General features: G+C 36.6%; 1 protein-coding gene across 5 annotated transcripts in view; it reads right to left on the reverse strand.

Annotated features, from left to right (window-relative positions):
* QKI (QKI, KH domain containing RNA binding) overlaps positions 1–20,554 on the reverse strand; it is a 169,971-nt gene that overhangs the window by 70,471 nt on the left and 78,946 nt on the right. For 3 of the 5 annotated variants that reach the window (XM_082480355.1, XM_082480354.1, XM_082480357.1), the window contains exon 4: positions 1,560–1,610. The exons of the other annotated variants lie outside the window; for them this stretch is intronic. In XM_082480355.1, the coding sequence (XP_082336481.1) occupies positions 1,560–1,610 (51 nt within the window). The remainder of the gene's footprint in view (positions 1–1,559; positions 1,611–20,554) is intronic. 5 annotated transcript variants of the gene reach the window in all.

Genomic DNA, 20,554 nt, shown 5'->3' on the forward strand with positions numbered 1-20,554 from the left:
AGTTTCCTAACTGAATAGGTTTGAAGAAGGTTCTTTACAAAGCGTTCAAAGAAACATGGTAAGAATTAACAGTATCAGCACACTACTTGTCATTAATATTCTCCATGTTACAATTGTAGTATTCATTATTACATTTTAACCTTTGCACTGTATTAACAACTTAAGAATTCATCCAGATGTGTCATAAGTGAACTTCACTCCTTTCAAACAGGAAAAGGATGCCAAAACCACTGAACAACTCCAGCCCTTCTCAAAAACCAGCTCTAATATTTCAAAGAACTAAAACCCAAGTGTACAGTTTCACAACTTTGCTTCCCAGTTCTCAGTTAGCACCCATCTAGTATCAATCACGGTCAAAAAATTCCGGTCTGTTTCAAATGTCTGCAAAATTAAACACACCAAAATATTCACTAGTGGTGGAGAGAACAGATATTTCAAGACTTTGCTCCATGCTTTGTGTCTAGAAAACGAGTTGAGGAATGCGCATTTATCATCTGAAGATGTAAAAAGCATCATCTCCACAGCATACCAAGAAGACACAGTCATCCAGCTCAACTAAATCAAGAACAACTACCGCACTCTGCCTAGAGCCTGTAGTCCCACAACAGCTTAAGCTATTCTGAGTTGGTGCTGCTAGTTCCACCTTGACGTACTCAAGTGCTTGTGGATCCAGTTCACGGTTCTCAAAAGCAACAGGAAATTTCCAGCTTTAGTTTTCAGCTGGCTTAGCACTGAAGCAGGTCGTCATAGTCATTTAGATGACCAGTAACTGTCACAAGGAAGGGAGAAAGTATACCTGGCCATGGCTTTTACAAGTGGTACCGAACAGCATGTGTTGACTCAAACTGTCCTAAGAGTAGCCCTGGAACTGCAGCCTGAGACACCTGAAGGAGTCAAATTTCCCGATGGGAGCAGTAGCACTCAGAGGCTGTCTGATTTTTAAAACCTCAGCAATACAGATGGATAGTTCCTTCCTGTACCTCCAATACAGAGAAGAGCAAAAATACTAATTTAAGAACACAAGGGATACCTTCGGGAGAAGCTCATCATGAGCTCTCAGAAATATGCCCAGCACAGAAATAATTACAGGTTTAGACCCAGTTCATAAAAGGTTGTTGAATTGACCTTAGTGAGAAAGCTGAAGAGCTGATTTGAACACCAGCAGCTGAAGGTAGGAAGTATTAGCCAATTAGCCACTTTTTTTTTTTTTTTTTAAAGAAAATCACTGTGATGAACTACTCGACACAATTTACATTTTGAAGATATATTCAAAAGAAAAAACTTCAACAACTATTATCACAAAAGCCTTATTAATATTAAACTTGTATATTTTACACCAATTCAGAACTGCAACAGCATGTAGCTAATGTGAAGCCTGTCAATAATCAATAAAGGCTTTAATATATTTGTCCTCACATGAAGCATACAAAGCAAATTCACCATTTGGGGAAGGGGGGTGTGTGAGGTGCGAGATTCTTTTTCAATCAAGGTCTCCTCAAATTATAGGTGATCTGCGAAAACTTATCGGAATGTTTACAAGAAGTAAAACATTTACTTGCCTCTACCTCCAAAATTGCTGGATCATGGTTGTCTCTGCTCTTAAAGGAGACCTGAAAAGCAAAAAAAAATTGGGCTTGTGCCCTATTTTGCTTCTTTAAGATGTTTAAGAGGCATGAAGAGTTGGAATTAGGGGTTTTATTTTATCCTGTGATGGACACAATTTATTCCTTCTTGTTTACACTTGAGACTGAAATTCCAAGAAGTCATAATGTAAGACAACCTAGTTAAGGTAAAACAATGCAAGACTCAACAGAAGCTAAGTCACAGAAGAAAGAAAAAAACTTCAGTTTTCTTCCCCTCACCCCCACCTCCTTCAAGTTCTCCTTCATTTGCATGATGAATAACACAAAATCCCTTTCCAGAGTTAATATTCCTGCACTATCACTACTGGTGATTTGCACACGATTTTAAAAATTAACAATATACTTAATTAAAAATAGAGAGATAAAACATCAGTTAGAAATTTGATTGAGGTTGTATTTTAACTTTTTAACATAAAAAGCACTCAGAAAAAAGCTCAAGTCCTTTTCAGGGCTTCTTTATGTTTCAAAAAAGCAAAGTAAGTAGAAAAACAATTCTTAGAAGTTCTTTGCAAATGGGAAAGAGTAAAAAACATGAGCTGGCTAGCTATAAAAGGGAGACAAACATGACTTTCTCTTCCACTACTAACATGCCTGTAAGATGATTTGTATGTATGCTATAGTGATGCACTTATCAGAACATAAAAGCTGCTGCAACATTTTTTTAGAAAAAGAGTGCATCTCATCTGACAGCACCAGGCTAATTTAAAAAAAATATATAAAAAATTAAAAGTCAAATTCACACCAGATGCAGATGAGCAAAGAGGATAGCTTATGATTAGAGAGAATAGTTTATTTTAAATAATACCCATAACTGTTGGGGCAACCATAACAGCTCATTAATTTTAATTAAAATGGGATGGTACCATGTAATCCATTCAAAAAATGGTTGAAAGCCCCTTCTCTAGTTCTTCCACTCACACTTAAACTATGCAACTACTATATATGAAAGATGTAAGTCCAAGGTTTTTGGTAAATAGGGAAGTTAAAAATGTACAGGATTGTAGTCAACGGTTCAAGTAAAGTCAAATCAGTGAACTGGCTGAAGTTCCCCATCATTACATACACAGAATGTGATCTTGCTGAAATGCTAAATAAGCATTAGACAGCCTCAACACTCTTCTCTAACAAAAGAGTACTTTATCTTTATATACTCAGATAGGAACACCTGGTGACACAAGGTACAGTTTAATAAGTATTTCTTTCAGGGACAGAACATAATGTGAATTCTGCACAAGAGTAGGCCAAAGATCTGGGCATCTTTACCCGAGGTTTATTCCCCAATTTAGCTCTCTGTGTATTACCAACAATTACAATGTTACTTCTCCAGTTGCAACAAGCAGCAGGCACCGATTCAAACCATACTAGCACTGAATTCAATGCTCCAGTGGCATAATTCAAAGGTGGCTTGTTTTGGTTTGTTTTTTTTTTGTTGTTGTTTTGGGTTTTTGGGGAGGTTGGGGTTTGGGTGGGTGGGGGGTGGGTGGGTGTGGTTTGTGTTTTTTTTCCCTTCTACAGATTAACTATAAGAAGAGAATAGAATTAAAAAAAAAAAAAAAAGTAAAGAAAACCAGAAAAAAAATCATCTTTCTTTAAAATACTGAAAATAACACATTAGAGAATAAGTCAAAATTAAGAAAAAAATCAAGTTTAGTTCAGAAGAGTAACTTAGAGGTCTACAAAGCATAAGATTCCAGGATCATACGCAAGATTATTTCAAAGTTATAAAGAAAAAAAAAATCACAAAATTACACTGTTTTCTCCTTTCTGTTGAACGAGAATCCTTTTCATCAAAATTTTCTTACTTTACTGGGTGAAATTAACAGCAAAATAGCAAACTAGGAGTTAAAGTAAAAACATTTTAATGCAGACACTCAATGTATCTCACATCATGGAATGTGAAAGTGAAGTTTAACTCTGCAAGTTAAGTTTATTTAACAATCAGCAACCACTGAAAATAGTGGTCCTGACAGCTACTTCCCCTGAGCTGCCCCTGCTGCTTAAGACAACTGTACAGGGGTGAATTTAAGAAAGTCACAAACTCAGTTGACTCCTGAGGATGCACATGAAACAGTGGGAACAGATGTCCTAAAGCTTTTAATGGGAACTGACCATCAGATCAATCCAAACATAGTGCCATACCACTCTCAGAAAACCTTCAATAAATTTGTGATAGCAAGAAGATTTTGTCCTTTGAGGACTACTAATATGATTAACTTACAGAGCTCAGGCATTACTCTGCTTAAGAGTGTGCGAGCCTCTTCAATCCTGCATAATTTGACGAAAATGTAGTAAAGACCCTTCAAATTAAATTCCAATTTAAGGACATCTGTGATTATTTCAATATTTATTTATCTTGACACCCTCCGACCTATGCAGCTATTGCATACAAAGCATTAAATCCCATTTGTTATGGAACACAAGTGACCACAAAATTTTTTAAAAGAACTAAGAATTAAATCAAAATATCCCAGCTATCAGTTTCAATGCTATTCTCCACAATAACATACAGTAATCTGAAAGAAATTATCTTCTGCTGGAACTTACAAACAATGCCTAGACCATATACTTGAAGTTCTTGCTGCAAAACCAAGTCTCACAGGAAAAGGCACCTTCACTAAAAAGCACTCAGAAAAGTCAGAAAAAGTTGCTGATAGGATTTTTTCCTCTGTTAGTAAAGCATATTTTAACTATTTAACAAACTACCATAATACTCACCAAGAGGAAAAAAAAAAAAGTAAAAAAACAAGTTTTCAGTGCAAGTCATGCTCAGCCAAGCATACACAGTATAAACTCCCTGTTTCACCCATAACCTTTACCCTCCAGGTAGGGTTAATAAGATGTATCCCACTTTTCTAAATAGAACGTCACATTCTCATAATGGGGATAAATAAAGTCTGAAACCAACAGCAATAAAAATTCTACTAAAGTGACTTTGTAGACCAATATACAACTATTGAACACACTCAAGCTCCACAAGGCAAGAAAGGGATGCATTGCCATTGCAGTGTATGCAAAGTAAAAAGTAGGCATAGCTTGTCTTCTATGAAGAAGTTAAAACAGATCAACAGGATAGAATACACAGACCGTCATCTTTGAGACATGAGGTGTCTTAAAGTGAGATGTGAAATGTTTTTATTTGGGCACTTAAATACACAGCTTTCTCTAACGTAATACAACATGCAGGATAACTTACCTATTAGTTTTAAAACACTGCCCCATCTTAGGCAGCGGGTGTTATTCCAGTTCTTTACTCTGAAGATACCAACAAATAAACTCTTAAATCTGATAATCAAATAGTACATAAAAATGCCACACACAGATTCAAAAACACAGGCATGCAAACAGCTTTTCCCAATATACATATATGAGTATGGGCACTAAGAAAAAAAAAAATTAAACTAAGAAATGAAGTTTTCACTGTATATATTCACTGAGAGTCTGAAGAGCAGCTGAATTAACTCTGAGTAAGCACATAACATGTGAAGCTCCAGGCACAGAAATAATTAGTACACAGCTCCACACTGGCTTTTCATTTGTGTTTCATTTGTGCATTCCCCTTCCATAAGGGAATACGCATTGTTTTGGGGTGGTAGGTAGAAAACCATACACAGTCCTGTTAGCTAAGTCATCCCAGGATACTGAAATCCATGCATTCTTCAAGTTCAGTATGTCCTAATACTCACCTCCAACCTCCAAGTAATTATGTAGCACTTAACACTAACCACTGTAACTGCTGGGATGAAGACAGAGTGAACAGACTCGAATTCAAAGAAGTGCTAAAATATCCAGTTTGATACATTTGAAAATTACTCTTCTCAGTTGCAGAAAGCAAGGAACTGTTTATCATCACAGAAAATGTATTTGTAAAATCACAGATAAATCAACATTTATGAGTAAGTTTAGGAAAAAAAATGCCTTCTGCTACTGTTGTCACTATTTTGTGGAGACTTAACAACTTGTTCTCAGTTTCCTCCTGATCTCTCAGGCCTGATCTTGTTCATCTCACCAAAAGTACTGCAGAATTTCATTTCCTGTTGCCTATTAGTACGATCGTGCCTCACTTCCTTTTTTCTCTTTAAAAATCCTTGAGGACAGCCTCAAATTTGTCACACAAGTGAACATACTTTACTACTTTTCTTAAAACAAAAAAAAGTCTCAAAAAAACCTGCTAAGCCTGTTTAAACTAAAAAGTTTTTCTAAGCTAAATTAAGGCCAGTAACAAGACACACAACAAATGCCCAGAACTCTAATAATTAAAACTTGCCGCTGAATACACTTCTTGAATTCAGGATGAGGCATTGGCACAGTAGTGCTCTATTCACAGTATGACCAAAGCAGTAGAACTTCATATATATATATATATATATATAAAAATAAATCTACACAATTAAAATTTGAGTTCCCTGAGATTACACGCAGCCAAACCATACTGAAGCCTGAAAATTTTAGCTTGACCCTCACCAATAAACTATTTTCATTTTAGCATACAGGAATCATAGAATGGTTTAGATTGGAAAGGACCTTGAAGATCATTGAGTTCCAACCTCCCTGCCATAGGCAGGGACACCTCCCACTAGACCAAGTCACCCAAGGCTATGTCCAGCCTGGCCTTGAACACCTCTAGGGATGGGGCCTCAACAACCTCTCTGGGCAACCTGTTCCAGTGCCTCACCACCCTCAAAGTGAAAAAATTCTTCCTAACGTTCAATCTGAACCTGCCCTCTTCCAGTTTAAAGCCATTCCCCCTCGTCCTATCACTACATTCCCTAGTAAAAAGTCCTTCCCCAGCTCTCCTGTAGGCCCCCTTTAGCTACTGGAAGGCCACAATAAGATCTCCCCGGAGCCTTCTCTTATCCAGGCTGAACAGCCCCAACTTTCTCAGCCTCTCCTCATAGATGACGTGCTCCAGCCCTCGCATCATCCTCGTGGCTCTCCTCTGGATGCACTCCAGCAGGTCCGTGTCCTTCTTATGTTGGGGACTCCAGAGCTGGATGCAGTACTCCAGGTGGGTCTCACGAGAGTGGAGTACAGGGGCACCTCCTTTGACCTGCTGGCCACACTTCTTTTGATGCAGCCCAGGATATGGTTGGCCTTCTGGGCTGCGATCGCACACTGCTGGCTCATGTTGAGCTTCTCGTCAATCAACACACCCACGTCCTTCTCCTCAGGGCTGCTCTCCAGGCATTCCTTGCCGAGCCTGTATTTGTGCTTGGGATTGCCTTGACCTGGATGTAAGACCTTGCACTTGGCCTTGTTGAACTGCATGAGGTTGGCTTGGGCCCACCTCTCCAGTCTGTCAAGGTCCCTGTGGATGGCATCCCTCCCCTCCAGCGTGTCTACTTCGCCAGCTTGGTGTCATCGGCAAACTTGCTGAAGGTGTACTCGACCCCAGTGTCCATGTCACCGACAAAGATGTTGAACAGTACAGGCCCCAGTACTGACCCCTGAGGAACGCCACTCGTCACTGCTCTCCACTTGGACATCGAGCAGTTGACTGCAACTCTTTGAGTGCAACTGTCCAGCCAGTTCTTTATCCACCGAGTGTTCCATTTGTTAAATCCATGTCTCTTCAATTTAGAGACTAGGATATTGTGTGGGACAGAGTCAAACGCTTTGCACAAATCCAAGTGGATGACATCAGTTGCTCTTCCCTTGTCCACTGCCGCTGTAATCCCTTCGGTAAAAGGCCACCAAATTTGTCAGGTATGACTTGCCCTTGGTGAAGCCATGCTGGCTGTCACCAATCACCTCCTTGTTTTCTATGTGCCTCAGCAGAGTTTCCAGGAGGATCTGCTCCATGATCTTGCCAGGCACAGAAGTGAGACTGACTGGCCTGTAGTTCCCTGGGTCTTTCTTGTTTCCCTTTTTGAAAATAGGGGTTATGCTTCCCCTTTTCCAGTCGGCAGGAACCTTGCCAGACCGCCACGACTTCTCAGACATGATGGCTAGTGGCTTAGGAATATATGTAGGAAGTCCATGATGCACAAAGCTGGATATGGGGAATAAAACCCTTAAATTCAACCTGATTGTAGAATTGCTACATACTTCAGTAGCATGCACACACAATATATATACAGGGAGAATGAAAGTTTTTGTGATTTATATGAAACTTTGATAAATTAAGTGTTCTAGTATGCTATATTTAAATTTTATTCAGTACATCTTACTGTCATCTCTCTTTTTATACCTAAGCTTAACTCCAAGTCATTTCTTTCCAATTTCAGAGACTTTGACCAGAAGGAATCGTCAGGATGATCTAATCTGGCCACCAATATATCATAAGCCATTACTTTTCAACAGAAAAAAACCTACTCTGACAGTAATCATTACAAATTGGTTTAGAGCATATCAAAGGTCATAGAGTAACTTGACTCTGCTAATACATGGAATTGAAGTTTGTTTCTAGATGGATTCTTCACATTTTCTTGAAAAGAATTCTGAATCACTCAAAATCTGATTTAAAAAAGTTTTTAGCTTTGAGGCACAGACATTCCAAGGGCTAAGTGGTAAATTCTCCTTCCTTTCTTCCACAGTAAATTTTGAGTTTTACCCACTAGAGAATTGCATTCTCCTCTCAACTGCCCAAAAGGCTATGAAAATAGAGAGAAGGGATAAAGAACATAAACATCACCACTATCTACTTTAAAATCTAGTGTAGTTGTGCTCAGAACAACCTCAGCAGAGAGAATACTTCAAAAAGCAGATGCACGCACGCACATTGTTAGGTATCTAAAAGGTAGAAGTACAAATGTGAGACATGCTCTATAGGTCCCAACCATAAATTGTTCACATTTTCAGTGTTTTAGTTGCTGATCCTACATAGGCAGGATCAGAGCCTGCTGGAAATTATGATTCATTGTGTACCTCTGCAATAAAAACAAGTTTTATGTCATGCTTTCAGCAGTACTCTTTTTATCAGAGAGAAAAACGTGTGTTTAGCACGTGTATATATATTTCAAATGACAAGTACTATCTCCCCCCATCATCTGAGTTGATAAGAGGCCTGAATTTTCCTCATGTGGTACGTAAACCCTGTCACCAGGATGCTTAACGAACAGTATTCTTTTAGAGGACTATTTGGAGACCTGAAAGTCAACTCTCAGCTTCTAGATTTTTCATGTCCTAAAGCTTCTTGGTAGAAGAAATTTGAAGGTTTTTTGCTAAGGTTACCAAGATAGTGAGCTTTTGCTATTTGAACAAGTGTATGATTTAGCACAACATTTTCGTCCAACTTAAAAATGAAATTAAAGAAAAATTGTCAATGGGGTGAGCACAGAAAATTACCTGATTTATTCATTCCAGCTGGCATTTTTCAAATGGAAAAAAAAAAGTTAGACTGGAAAAGAGAATTTCTATTCAGTCTTAGACTTAGGAACCTCACTCTAGGGCACAATCAGATACATTTTTGGAAGGAATTTCAGTGACTGCAAGTCCTAGAAGAATAGTAAAGAATATAAAGGGAAAACCTCCTCATGCAAAAAGGGTCTAGGAAAGGCAATTGCTAAAGGACAACAGCTTCCTTTACTTTTCCACATTTTAACACTGCAAATAATTTCAACACAGAAATTTTCCTCTCTGCAAAAAGATCTGCATGTAGAGATTACGTGACAATACAGCAGAGTAATACCCATTCAAAACTGAATATCACAACATTATTTTCAAATTTTGTACATGGAAATAGGAAATTTCTCTAAAAGAAAACACAATAAATAGTTCCTCAAAAATCTAACTGAAATGAATAATAAATAAAATGCTCAAAAAATGTTAGTAAATTATTTGCAAGTGACCAAAGTCCATGATATCTCATCAGAACAATTTAATTTAAACAGAGAAATCTGACAGGCTCATTATCTTTACTTTACAGAGAACAAAACATACAATATGTCTATTTAAGACTATTTGTTCTGGAAGAACATAGTCCTCAACTTTATCTGAAGTTGGGATTTTGTATTAAATACTGGAAAGTTTATGGAAGTCTCAACAAACTAGCTTTGATATTAGAAAAATTATCTGTGACTGGACAGCGTGGGTTGCAACACTTTCCTATAAAGAGAAATGACTATTCAGTGGGCATGTCTGATCATAGGAAGCTATCTAATCACTGCAGAACTTAATCCTACATGGATGAGCTAACAGTTATACTAATATGGTATTGCAGCATTGCTATGCCATGAAATAATTTTACTAATCTAAATGCATCTCAAATTCACAATCCTTTTTTTTTTTTTTTTTTTTTTTTTTTACAGTGCAGAAGAAAGAAAACTGGAAAACAGTTAAAGAAACGGACAGAGATCATTCCACTTCAAAATGCCAGATCATAAAACACCTTATCAAATTTTTAGTTAATGCTTATCACTGTTTACTTTGTATGAAAGGGGAATTGTGTGGTGAGTAGGAACAAGTTTACATTTATTGACTTTATGAATTATCTAAAGAAAATTTAATCAATAGTCGTGAAAAAATATTGGTAATTATATGCCATTAAATAATTTCATGAAATTTATCACTTAATATGCACAGAAAAACATTTACTCAAAAGAAAAGTAGACTACTTCAAAAACATGCCATTTATGAGATCTCATCTACGCAAGGCTTTCTACAGTTTTCTTTCTATAAACCAGATTCAGGCAATTAAATTACTATTTTTTTAAACTGATGTTTCACTGCAGTTTGCTTGCACCCTGTGAGATTAAGAAGTTCCACTACCAAAAAAGAAACTAGCTTTCTGCTTTTTAACAATGACACTCTCTTTAGAATTTCAATAAAACAAGATAATCTTTCACGTTTTCCACACCGTACAAAGCTTTTTAAAGTATTGTTTTACCTGCAATGGTGATTTTTTTGTTATTTAATTCTAAGGTTACATCTAAGACTAGTCATTACTGCTAACCATTCAGTACATGCAATATGCCTTCTGAATGAACTTTATTAATTGTGCCTAATTATTGCAGGCAACCAATCTTACTTTCTGCATTTGACCTCTATTCACCTAACAGCTGAAGCTCTGAAGTTCTAGTTGAATTACCATGCATTGCCATACCCACTTGGATCTTCAAAAGAATTTCGTGTACATGCTTTAAAGCTGTTACAGTAATTACTCCTTTTCACTTACTGTTTTGTGTTTTTGGCCAAATTAGTCTAGCATCAAACATTCAGCTTTCACTCCAGAATAAAGCTGTTGAAGCTTGCTGAACGAAGACCTTCCAAAACTTCAGAAGTAAAACAACCAAACCTTAATTTCTTTGGATGAATTAAATAAAAAGCATTTAAGTGTTACTATAACAATTCTATACCCTTTCATATTGTCTACTGATGTATTTTGTACATTTTTATTTTTAGAATATTTTTCAGCATTGCTACCAGAAGCAAACTAAGATCCATACAGATTACCAACTCTTTCTTCTGCTTTAACTGTCTTGCTTTACTCCCCCTTGTTATTTCTGTTTAGATATGCAAAAAAAGAGCTGCTACTTCGAGAATTATATCTCAGACTGAAGGGCTCCCACCCAAAATACAGCATTCAGTTTTGTCATATACTTAAGAAATCTAAGGGGAAAATATTAAACTGATTACAAAACCTTGCAAAATCAAACCTGAGGATATTTTGACATAAAATAACAAGTATTAACAGAATCTTAGAAAACCAACTACGTCAGAAAGCATACTTCAAATACTTGGAATAGAAAATCTCAGGCAATAAATTTAGTTTTAAAAGCCCCTGGTTTTCTGACAAGTAAACAGTGCAACAAAAATTCAAAAGACAGTATGCCTCACAGAGGAATGACGTAGAACAGGATAGGGCGTCTTCCAAATTTATAACTTCCACATTACAGTTAAAAGGTTTTCTTTAACTTCTATTGTAGCCACTATTAGTAAAGTGCAAGATTTAAGAGTCATAAAGAATTTAAAACAAAACAAAACAAAAACACCAAAAACCACTAACAAAAAGACAAACTTAGTTTTTCTTTACTGTCACTAGGTTCATGAAAGAAAACAGAGGCCTCCAAACAGCTGAAAAAATCCTGTTAATTTTCTTCACCTCACGTCCTCCCCACCAGATAAACGAGGGCATTATCACTGTTTAATACAAGTTTTAATTGAGTACTGTCACTGGTGGGAAGAAAAGTGCGGAACCACTACTTTCCATATCAAACAAAGCAGGTAATTAACAGCTATTCTGGCACAATCCCTTATCACCAAAATACACAACACTGTTAAGTTCTCTCAATGCCAATGCTCTGCTTCAACAAAGGAAAGCTGATGTTTCAGGGTCACATTCACTCCTTTAATACACAGGCATAAATTTACTGCTCAGTCAGACACCTATAATTAAACACAAGAAGAATATAATTCTAATATTCAGACAGGCTTGCATGAGTGGGATATTTCCCCATGTAAAGATGATTGCCTTTCATTTTTTGGTTTCAAGTAGCTACAGTTCACTTAGTTTTGATTACATAGCAATTATATATGCAAATACAAGAGATCTAAAAAAATGCTTTTTCAAATGTCAGATTGTAAGCAATCAAGCTTATTCTTTTCTCCTGTACACACAAGCTATTCATTAAATAGCTATTGTCTTAAAAACATTCCAACAGATTGCATTTATCAGGGGTTTTAGAAGCAAATATGAGAGTGCACATTACCTAGAACACAGCTCATCAGGGAATGAAAATGATCTTACAATTAATTTAATATATACATGATAGTGGTTAACCAAGTTGGAACTAAATACCATATTCTTTGGGCACTTTTCCCACTACTGTTATCAATACCTAAGCTCACTGCATCTTCAAATTAACAAAACCTCATTATTTTGTATGTTTAATGATACTGTGTTGATATTAAATTTCACAGCTAAAAATGCAGAATTACTGAATAGCAGTAATATTTTCATTGTACATTAAAAATACGTTCCTTTAAAGAAAGTCACTATGAAACCACGTAGTTAGTATAATTATGGCAACAATAGCCATTTTGACACCCCCCTTTTTCTTGAGGGCCTACAGACGTGTTCTATTGGAAGCACAGGCTCACAGTTTCATGCACCTAGATCACATATATGAGCTTGGTTCTTTGTGACACATTTCACAGGGTCTCTAGAAGCAGCCCACAGTTTCAGAGATCCACTGATCGCAGGTTAAAATAGTGGGAAAGGATGTCTGGCAGCAGCTCTGAAGAGCCCGGAAAAGCAGAACTACTGCAATATTAGATGGATTAGTCTACAAAATATTGTTACCCCCAACTATGATCTACCATTGACAGTTTAAATGCTTGCTCTTGCAAAACTTCAAAGAAGTGGGAACAAAAAAAATGGGACGGGGGCAGGGGTTGGTCAGTTGTTTCTCTAAATGATCACAAAATCGCCTCCAAGCTAATGGGAGGGGAAAAGAGATCCCAAAAAGCAAGCCTGTGTTTTCAGTGACTCAGCCATGAGGAAATGCACACTAACAAAGGAAGCTGAAACAGTTCTTTCCTAAGGCTTAGCTTTCAAGCCAAGTAACTGAACTAAATAAAATGCTTCCCTAGTTGATTCCATGATTGCCAACCACCCTTCAAGATGTCTCTTGTGGGAGCACAGATCCTTTTTCAAGGTCAGGAGAGCAGCAAAAATTACAAGATATGCCTGATTCAGAGGTCTGTTTAAAAACCTGAAAAAAATCAGTTTAACTCTGAAGCCCAGCTGTAGGCCCCTGAAATGTTCTGGAAACTCAGATCCAAGGAAAAGCTGGAAAGGCTTTTTACAAGAACTGACATTTATGAGCTAACAGATGAATGTGCGTGACAAATTATTTGACATTTTGAGGGTCTTCAAGTTTGCTTCATTTTTTTCCTTGAAATGTTCAACTTGATTTTATCTTTCCCTCCCTTCGCAATAAAGGAGCCTTATTTAACCAGCCAGTAAGGCAAAACTCATTGCCTGCCAGCTTGCTGTTGTTGCCCATGCAATGTTTACATCCTTTCTGTTGCTTCTTCCCTAAGGGTCACTATAAACAACTGTTTGAGCAGAAAATGTAACCTGCATACTAGAACTCCAACCCACTACAGCCTGACGTAAAGAATGATACTGCTGACAGGGGAACCCAAATATTCCCTCCCCTGCAAACACTACCCTATCTATTGTGTGGTTCTCCAAGGAAGACACTGGAAAAATCCTGTATCTACTACTGTGAAAAGCCAGGATCTGAAAAGCATACTCAAAATGCCAGATTCTTGCCAGTTTCTGCACCTGGCAAGATTGGTGGTACAGCATTATCAAGGCAAATTTACTATACTTAATACTCCAACTTGCAAAACCAGCCAATTGAAAGTAGATTTAGAGGAACACAAGTAATAGGCCAAATAGGATTCATTTTAAACCACTACACTTTATTCTACCTGGTAGATTTTTCTCCTGTAAGTCAGGAAAGACATATTTAATTAGACCGCAAATAGCAGGCCTGAAGCATGCAGTAACCAAATAAAATCAGACTTCCTTAAGAGACTTAAAACACATAATCAATAGGAAATTTGTTTTTCTCTTCAAAACACTTGTTTCTTCAGGTGTATATAGAATACATGGCAAATTCAAAGTATCTGATTTTTCTTAGAAACGGAGAATTGGGGTTTTTTTAAGGGAAGGCTAATTTTACTACCAAATTAACTATTCCAAAAAGGTGTATTTCAAGACAAATTGAACTTTTCATTTAAAAGGCTGGATACTGAAAAATTCCACCAGTCAGGCTGCAAAAAACATTATTGGCATTTGCAATACCATTTTCTCTTCATCACATATTGACTAATTTCCAGATTGGCTTCAGTATTTCAAACCACATTAATAACTATAAAATTTATCACTTATTTTGGCTTGTAACACAGTTTATCTTGAGACCTTTTCTGATTAATGCTGTTATTAGTCAGCATGAGTTAACAGATTTAAGTCCTAGGTCTTTTTGTCAGTCAAAATTTAAGGGAACATTCAATTCCAGTGTTGTCAACTTGAAACATAAATGATTGTTTCAGAGCCACCTCAAAGACTGCTTGGTCATTTGAAGCTTACTTACTCAGTAGATGGAGAGTGAATACAACACATTATCCACACAAAACAACCTATATTTTTCTCTATAAAAGTTCATTCTAAATCTTAAATTTCTTTGTCAACTACTAGCTTTTAGTTCTTCAAATTATATATTACAGTATTTGTCAGTTCAGCAGGCTATTTAAAACACAATACACTCCAAGACCCCCAGCAACCTAAAAATTAAATTCCCTTGAATATATATGGTTGTTACTATGTGAGCATTTGAAATCATTAGTGCTTTATCTTAAATGGCTCCCAAATAATTCCATTAAGTGGATCAATTAAAATCAGTCAGGTACTTCAGGTGGATTCAGACAGTTGGCTAAATGTGGTTTGGCATTCCATTCGGCAACATCTGATTGCCAGGAAACATTAATCGTTTCTGTACAGCTGCAGGACTAAACACTCCAGATAACCATTTATAAAAATACTCCAAAGTGTACACAAGTAGAGACAGAGTTGGTATCAATGTGCTAGGGAGTCCCATCTTTCAAAAAAATGCTTCTTCCTTATTCAAGACAAACATTCAATTGCTGAAATGAACACACAGAATGGACCAGGTGTTGTTAGCACTTCTTTCCTTACACTTCCAAGTACCACCACAGCAGAAACACTAAGGACACTAAGGTACATGATCACACTTACTAAGGAAAAAAAAAAAAAAAAAAAAAAAAAAAAAAGGGGGGGGGGGGAATTTATCTAGGCCCAAATGTCAGGATCTGTTGTCCAGAGTTCAAAGATCCTATGCATACAAAAGCAACTAGCACTCTGACACAGAGAAACATGGCAGCTGGAAGAGAAAAAAATACTGAAAACTAGGAGACCATGTCCATGCTTTAGACATGATTTTGGTAACGGTTCCCAGAGCTTCAGACTGCAGAGATAATACATGTACAACACTCAGACTATATGAAGAGAGGACAGGAGAATAGAAAGACCAGTTTTCAGATTTTCATTCATAACACTGGGGTCTGATTTTGGTGGCTATCAACCTTGAAGAAATTTTCTTAAGATAAATTACTATCAACAGTGTCAACAGAGAAAGAATTCCAACAAAGAAAACCACCACAATACCAACACTCAAAGTAATTTAAAAAACCCCCTCCAAATAATTAAACAACCCCACACCAGAATATCCATTTTTTTTTCTCCTCTATGAAATGTTATCCTCTCTGGAAACAGTCATACTATCCTTGTGCCACAACACATGGTCAGAATAGTAGAGAAAGATTGGGAAAAAACTAACACCTGCACCAGACTTACTAACCACAGAAAAATTTGTTATCATAATTTACATAATAAGTATTATATCAAACATTTAGGTTATATTGCACTCACTGGCCACATGCCAGATTAAGGCATTCAATTAACAGGCTGTTCTTTGTTTTTGAAGAAAAATTTCTTCCATTCATGCATGGAAAAACACCAGCAGCATACTTGCAAAATGATGCATAAAAGCCGGGACAGTTTGGTTCATAATTACATTGACTACTTTACATCTGTCAGGAATCAAAAGGGATTTCAAGAATTTTAGTTGAGATACCAATTAATCTTAACCTTTAATTTTTACTCATTCCTCATGTCACATGTACAAATTAACTACAGAAACCTCTAGCCAAACCTGAGGGCAACATTGGTATCTATGCTTGACACCTCTTCTCACTCTCCATGTCTCTTCAAAAGCTACTACATTCAGAGTTCGCATTCCAGAACTTCAAGGCAAATAAATAGTGCAAATTCACCAATCACCCTGCTTCTTAGGAAATATTTTTGATGATATTTTTGCTGTTGGATTTTTTTCTTCTCTTTCAGATGGTCTTCTGCATGTTAAATGATTTTAACTGTTAGTTAGTAGCATGAGAAGTCTGTCATTGATTTTCTTATGCTTCATGCTTCCTTGCTTGAATTCCTCAAGTCCCCCAGTTGCAACACTATTTTAACTCCAGTGTTTATATCCTTCGCTACTTTCACGCAATATAGTGTTTCTAGAAACCAAAACAAGCTTAGTGTACTTTCACAGCATCTCATCAGATATTCAGAGGATAAATGAAGCACAATGGAAATTAATCCTCCTTTTATTATAATGATCTATAAAGTACATGACCATTCGAAGGAGGTCAGCAAGGACCAAGATGGAACAAGACAGCCAGAGAAGATCTCCTTAGAGAACTAAGAGGAACCATATGTCAAAGAACAGAAAATTAATATAACTTATGAAACAAGGGAAAAGATCATGACAGAGGACCACCAACAAAAAAAGTTGCCCTAGTTCAAAACAAAAGGACCAGAAACATTAAGAGAGAGAGATGATCCTACAAAGGCTCAAGAAGAAAAAAATCTCTCCTGTAGCTCTTGCTATGAAAACATAACTGCTCCGTAAACTATTTTAGATTATTCTCTACACTACTGTGCATGTGTTCATTCCCCAGAAATATTAGTTGTTCACACATGAAATCATCCTAGTGTTTCCCAGCAACTCTGTGGCAAATTCATGACAATTTTCTACCAACTAGACATCTCCTCCTTGTACTGACTCCAGCCATTCTCATCAAGTTTTCTACATAATTCTATAACATCTTCTAATGAAACCAACCAATCATTTGATATCCCCATTGTTTTCTTACATCCAGGGTCTTCATGTTACTTCAACTGCCAGTTATTCCATTGTCAGGCACATATGAGCTATTTGCCTGAATGTTTGGCAGATTTTACTTTCAACAAAAAAATCCAGCCTAATGTTTCTTTCACCTCGGCTATTAAGGTTAGAGGACAAGATTTGGTTGTAGGAATACAGTACTGAATTGATTTGTGAACCAAGTTACAATCAAGAATTACTCACATTAACAAATTCATCAAGCAAGCATGAATACTGTGTGTTGTGCGTGCTCCATAGCGAGTTTGTGGCACTCAACAATCAAATTCAATAATTTACACAGAATGTGAGATTCTATTAAGTCTCCAAGCAAGTTCAGTACCAGTCATTGCTAAGTTAAGTGTTCTACTACTGTAAAAGTAACAAGTTTTCTTTAACAGAAAAACAGATTTGTGTATCTGGCCTTAACAAACATTTGAATAAGTTTTCATCCTTCCATGCAGGTACTCAACACATACTTAAAAATGAGTTGTTATGAGCTTTAAACACATGTTTTCTAAGATATATTCACAGCGTGCATGCACTTCAGCAAGTCCTACATTCATCAAAACATTCCCCATTTACTGCCCAAAAAGATGTGAAAAATGTAAATAATCAGCAGACAGAAAAGCTGCTAATTATTCTCAGAAAAGGCTAATAAAAATGTGCAGCTGTCTGTCAATAAATTCCTCTCTATCTGAAAAGTGTAAAGACCAACAATAAAATCCTGCAACTATAGCTAAACTGTAACATAAGGAAACTGTCCCACTGCATACCCATTACCATCTACATAGCTACTTAAATTTCTTTCATATCCTTAGTATACTGTACTGTAGGCCACACCTAGCAAAAGCACCTGTGATTAATAACACCCATTTTAATCCAAGTCTAGGCAAGACAAAGGCTAACACAGAGCCAGCAGATCTGAGAAAAGTAGAAAACTGCCACCAGTTAAAACCAAGTTTAAATAAATGGCGAACCACTCAGACATTTCAGGAATTACAATTTGTGATTGTTATCATACAGCAGTTTTTTCCAAGTTGAAAAGGAATCCAGTACCTTGCCACAATGAGACACTACAGATTACTTGTCTCCATCTGGAAAACAATAAAGTAGCATAAAGTCAAATATCTCTATCTTCTAAACGTTCAATTAGTAATTTAAGCATTTAGTTTCAGCAATAGTGGTATCTTATTTTGTGCTTACTCTTCTGCTCCATGCAAAAGAGTCTTCCTATCAGTTTCAGTAAAATCGCTAAATCTGACCCTAAGGAGCCATATCCAGGATGGTAAATAACAACCTGCATTCTGCCTGCCGGCAGCCCCCCCAAAGATATGGAGAACCAAGAGCTGCCAAGAATTGATACCTACTTGGAAAACATGCAGGCATGCTGCATTCCTCCCTGAATCAACAAGTTCTGCCTCTCTTCTCACTTTTAAGCAGACCAAATCTTCACACAGGACAGGGAAATTCACGTGAGCGTCAAACTGAAGTACAGTCTTTCCCACACAGAAATCCAAGCACGGTTTCATGATACTCAGCAAACATACTCAAAACACAACCCTGAACACATCTTTTTTTGTGGTAAGCAAGCTTATAATATCTAAACATGAATTCTTAAGAAATTTTTTAAAAAAATCCAGCCATATACCAAAAATTAAATCATCCACTGAAGGGCAGCCGAACAGGTTAATGTTACAGCCTAGAATAATTTAGAATCCAGAGAGTTTAGTGTTGCTGATAAATGAGAACAGCGGTAAAGTCTGCGAAACCACTAGTTGTCCTTCACAGCACATCATGAAAATAGGGAAATATCACTGAATCTATCATTTGTCAATTCTTACAAGAATCAATTTCCTCATTTTAGTATTATTAGATAATGCTCAACACTATTACCCCTGCAAGAGAAGATTTAAGTTTTAAAAAATCATATGACCGTGCATAAGAATGCCCGTACTCTGGTAAAATAAAGCCTTGCCTAGTTCAGCAACTTCTCTCACCTTTTTCTGCTGAATAAGCGTGGAAAAACTTTCAGGTTTTGGGGGATTTTCACTATTTAAATCATTCACTTCTTTCACTACTTTGCTAGACAAAGTAATATGTAGATACATGTTTGCAGACAATTTTGTCAATACCTCAGAACAATTCAGTATGAATTGTCTCTCAAGCCTTTCAAAACTTCTATTCAAATGCCAGATACAAACAGCTGTGAGCTGTAGCCTAGTCAACTTTTTATAACACAATTAACACTCTCTGTGCTTCCCACCTAACAAAAGCTTAGGAGTAATTTTGCAGAAAGACAGTTTCGACCATGGTGGAGATTAAGATGAGTCAATTACCGATCAATAGACATGGAATTTTAATTTTTAAAATAGAGACTTGTTTATACACAGATGTTCAAGCAATGAATCAGGATTCCTTTTTCCACTACAACATTGTGCTACTTTTCTCCAATTTCAAGATAATCCAGATTCTCTTGCCTCTTGGTTATAAGGTGTTTTTTTTTGCTCACAGGGAACTGACAGGGAAAACAAATAGAAGGAATGTAAAGCACGATACAAATTATTTTCTACTAGTGTGGCTTTGATTACACTCCTCCAGTCTACAGCTTCCAGTATCTTTAACAAAATACTTCTTTAATACCATTAAGTCAATCATTTCCATATCTAATCAGCTTAATGATCAGTTAAATACCAATTTAACTGGTGTCAGAACAAAATGACATAAAATCAAGTTTTGATATCAAACTTGATAATAGTCAAAGGCTTCAGCTACTTTTCAAATTACAAAGGAAAACGTGTCTTAATAGTGTTAAAATCTGCTCAAAGCAGCAACTTTGTATTGAGCACGTGCAGAAATATATCCAATACATATTGGATACATTCAGTATGTAGCCAATAAAAAGCAAAGGTCTGTACAAAATAAACCTATTTAAAAGATGCACTGCACTGACACATATCAGTAATATTTTCTGAAAGACTAATATTGTTTTGCAATAATTCTTAAGGCCCCTCAGGCACCTACATTTTTCTGTCCTTCAAAATAAAATCATTCTGCCTTGAAAGTAAGAGCCTTCCTCAGACTGTTAAGTGAAAAGACTTTTGCAACAAATTACCTCAAATAAGAAATATTTGTCAAGTCTCATATAGAACTTAAGGCAAACATTCTCTTCTTGTAAGTTTCATATTACCATGCATAACTAAGCTAATTGTGCCTACA

The sequence above is a fragment of the Vanellus vanellus genome, assembly GCF_965231255.1.
Source record: "Vanellus vanellus genome assembly, chromosome: 3".
NCBI classification, from domain to species: Eukaryota; Metazoa; Chordata; class Aves; order Charadriiformes; family Charadriidae; genus Vanellus; species Vanellus vanellus.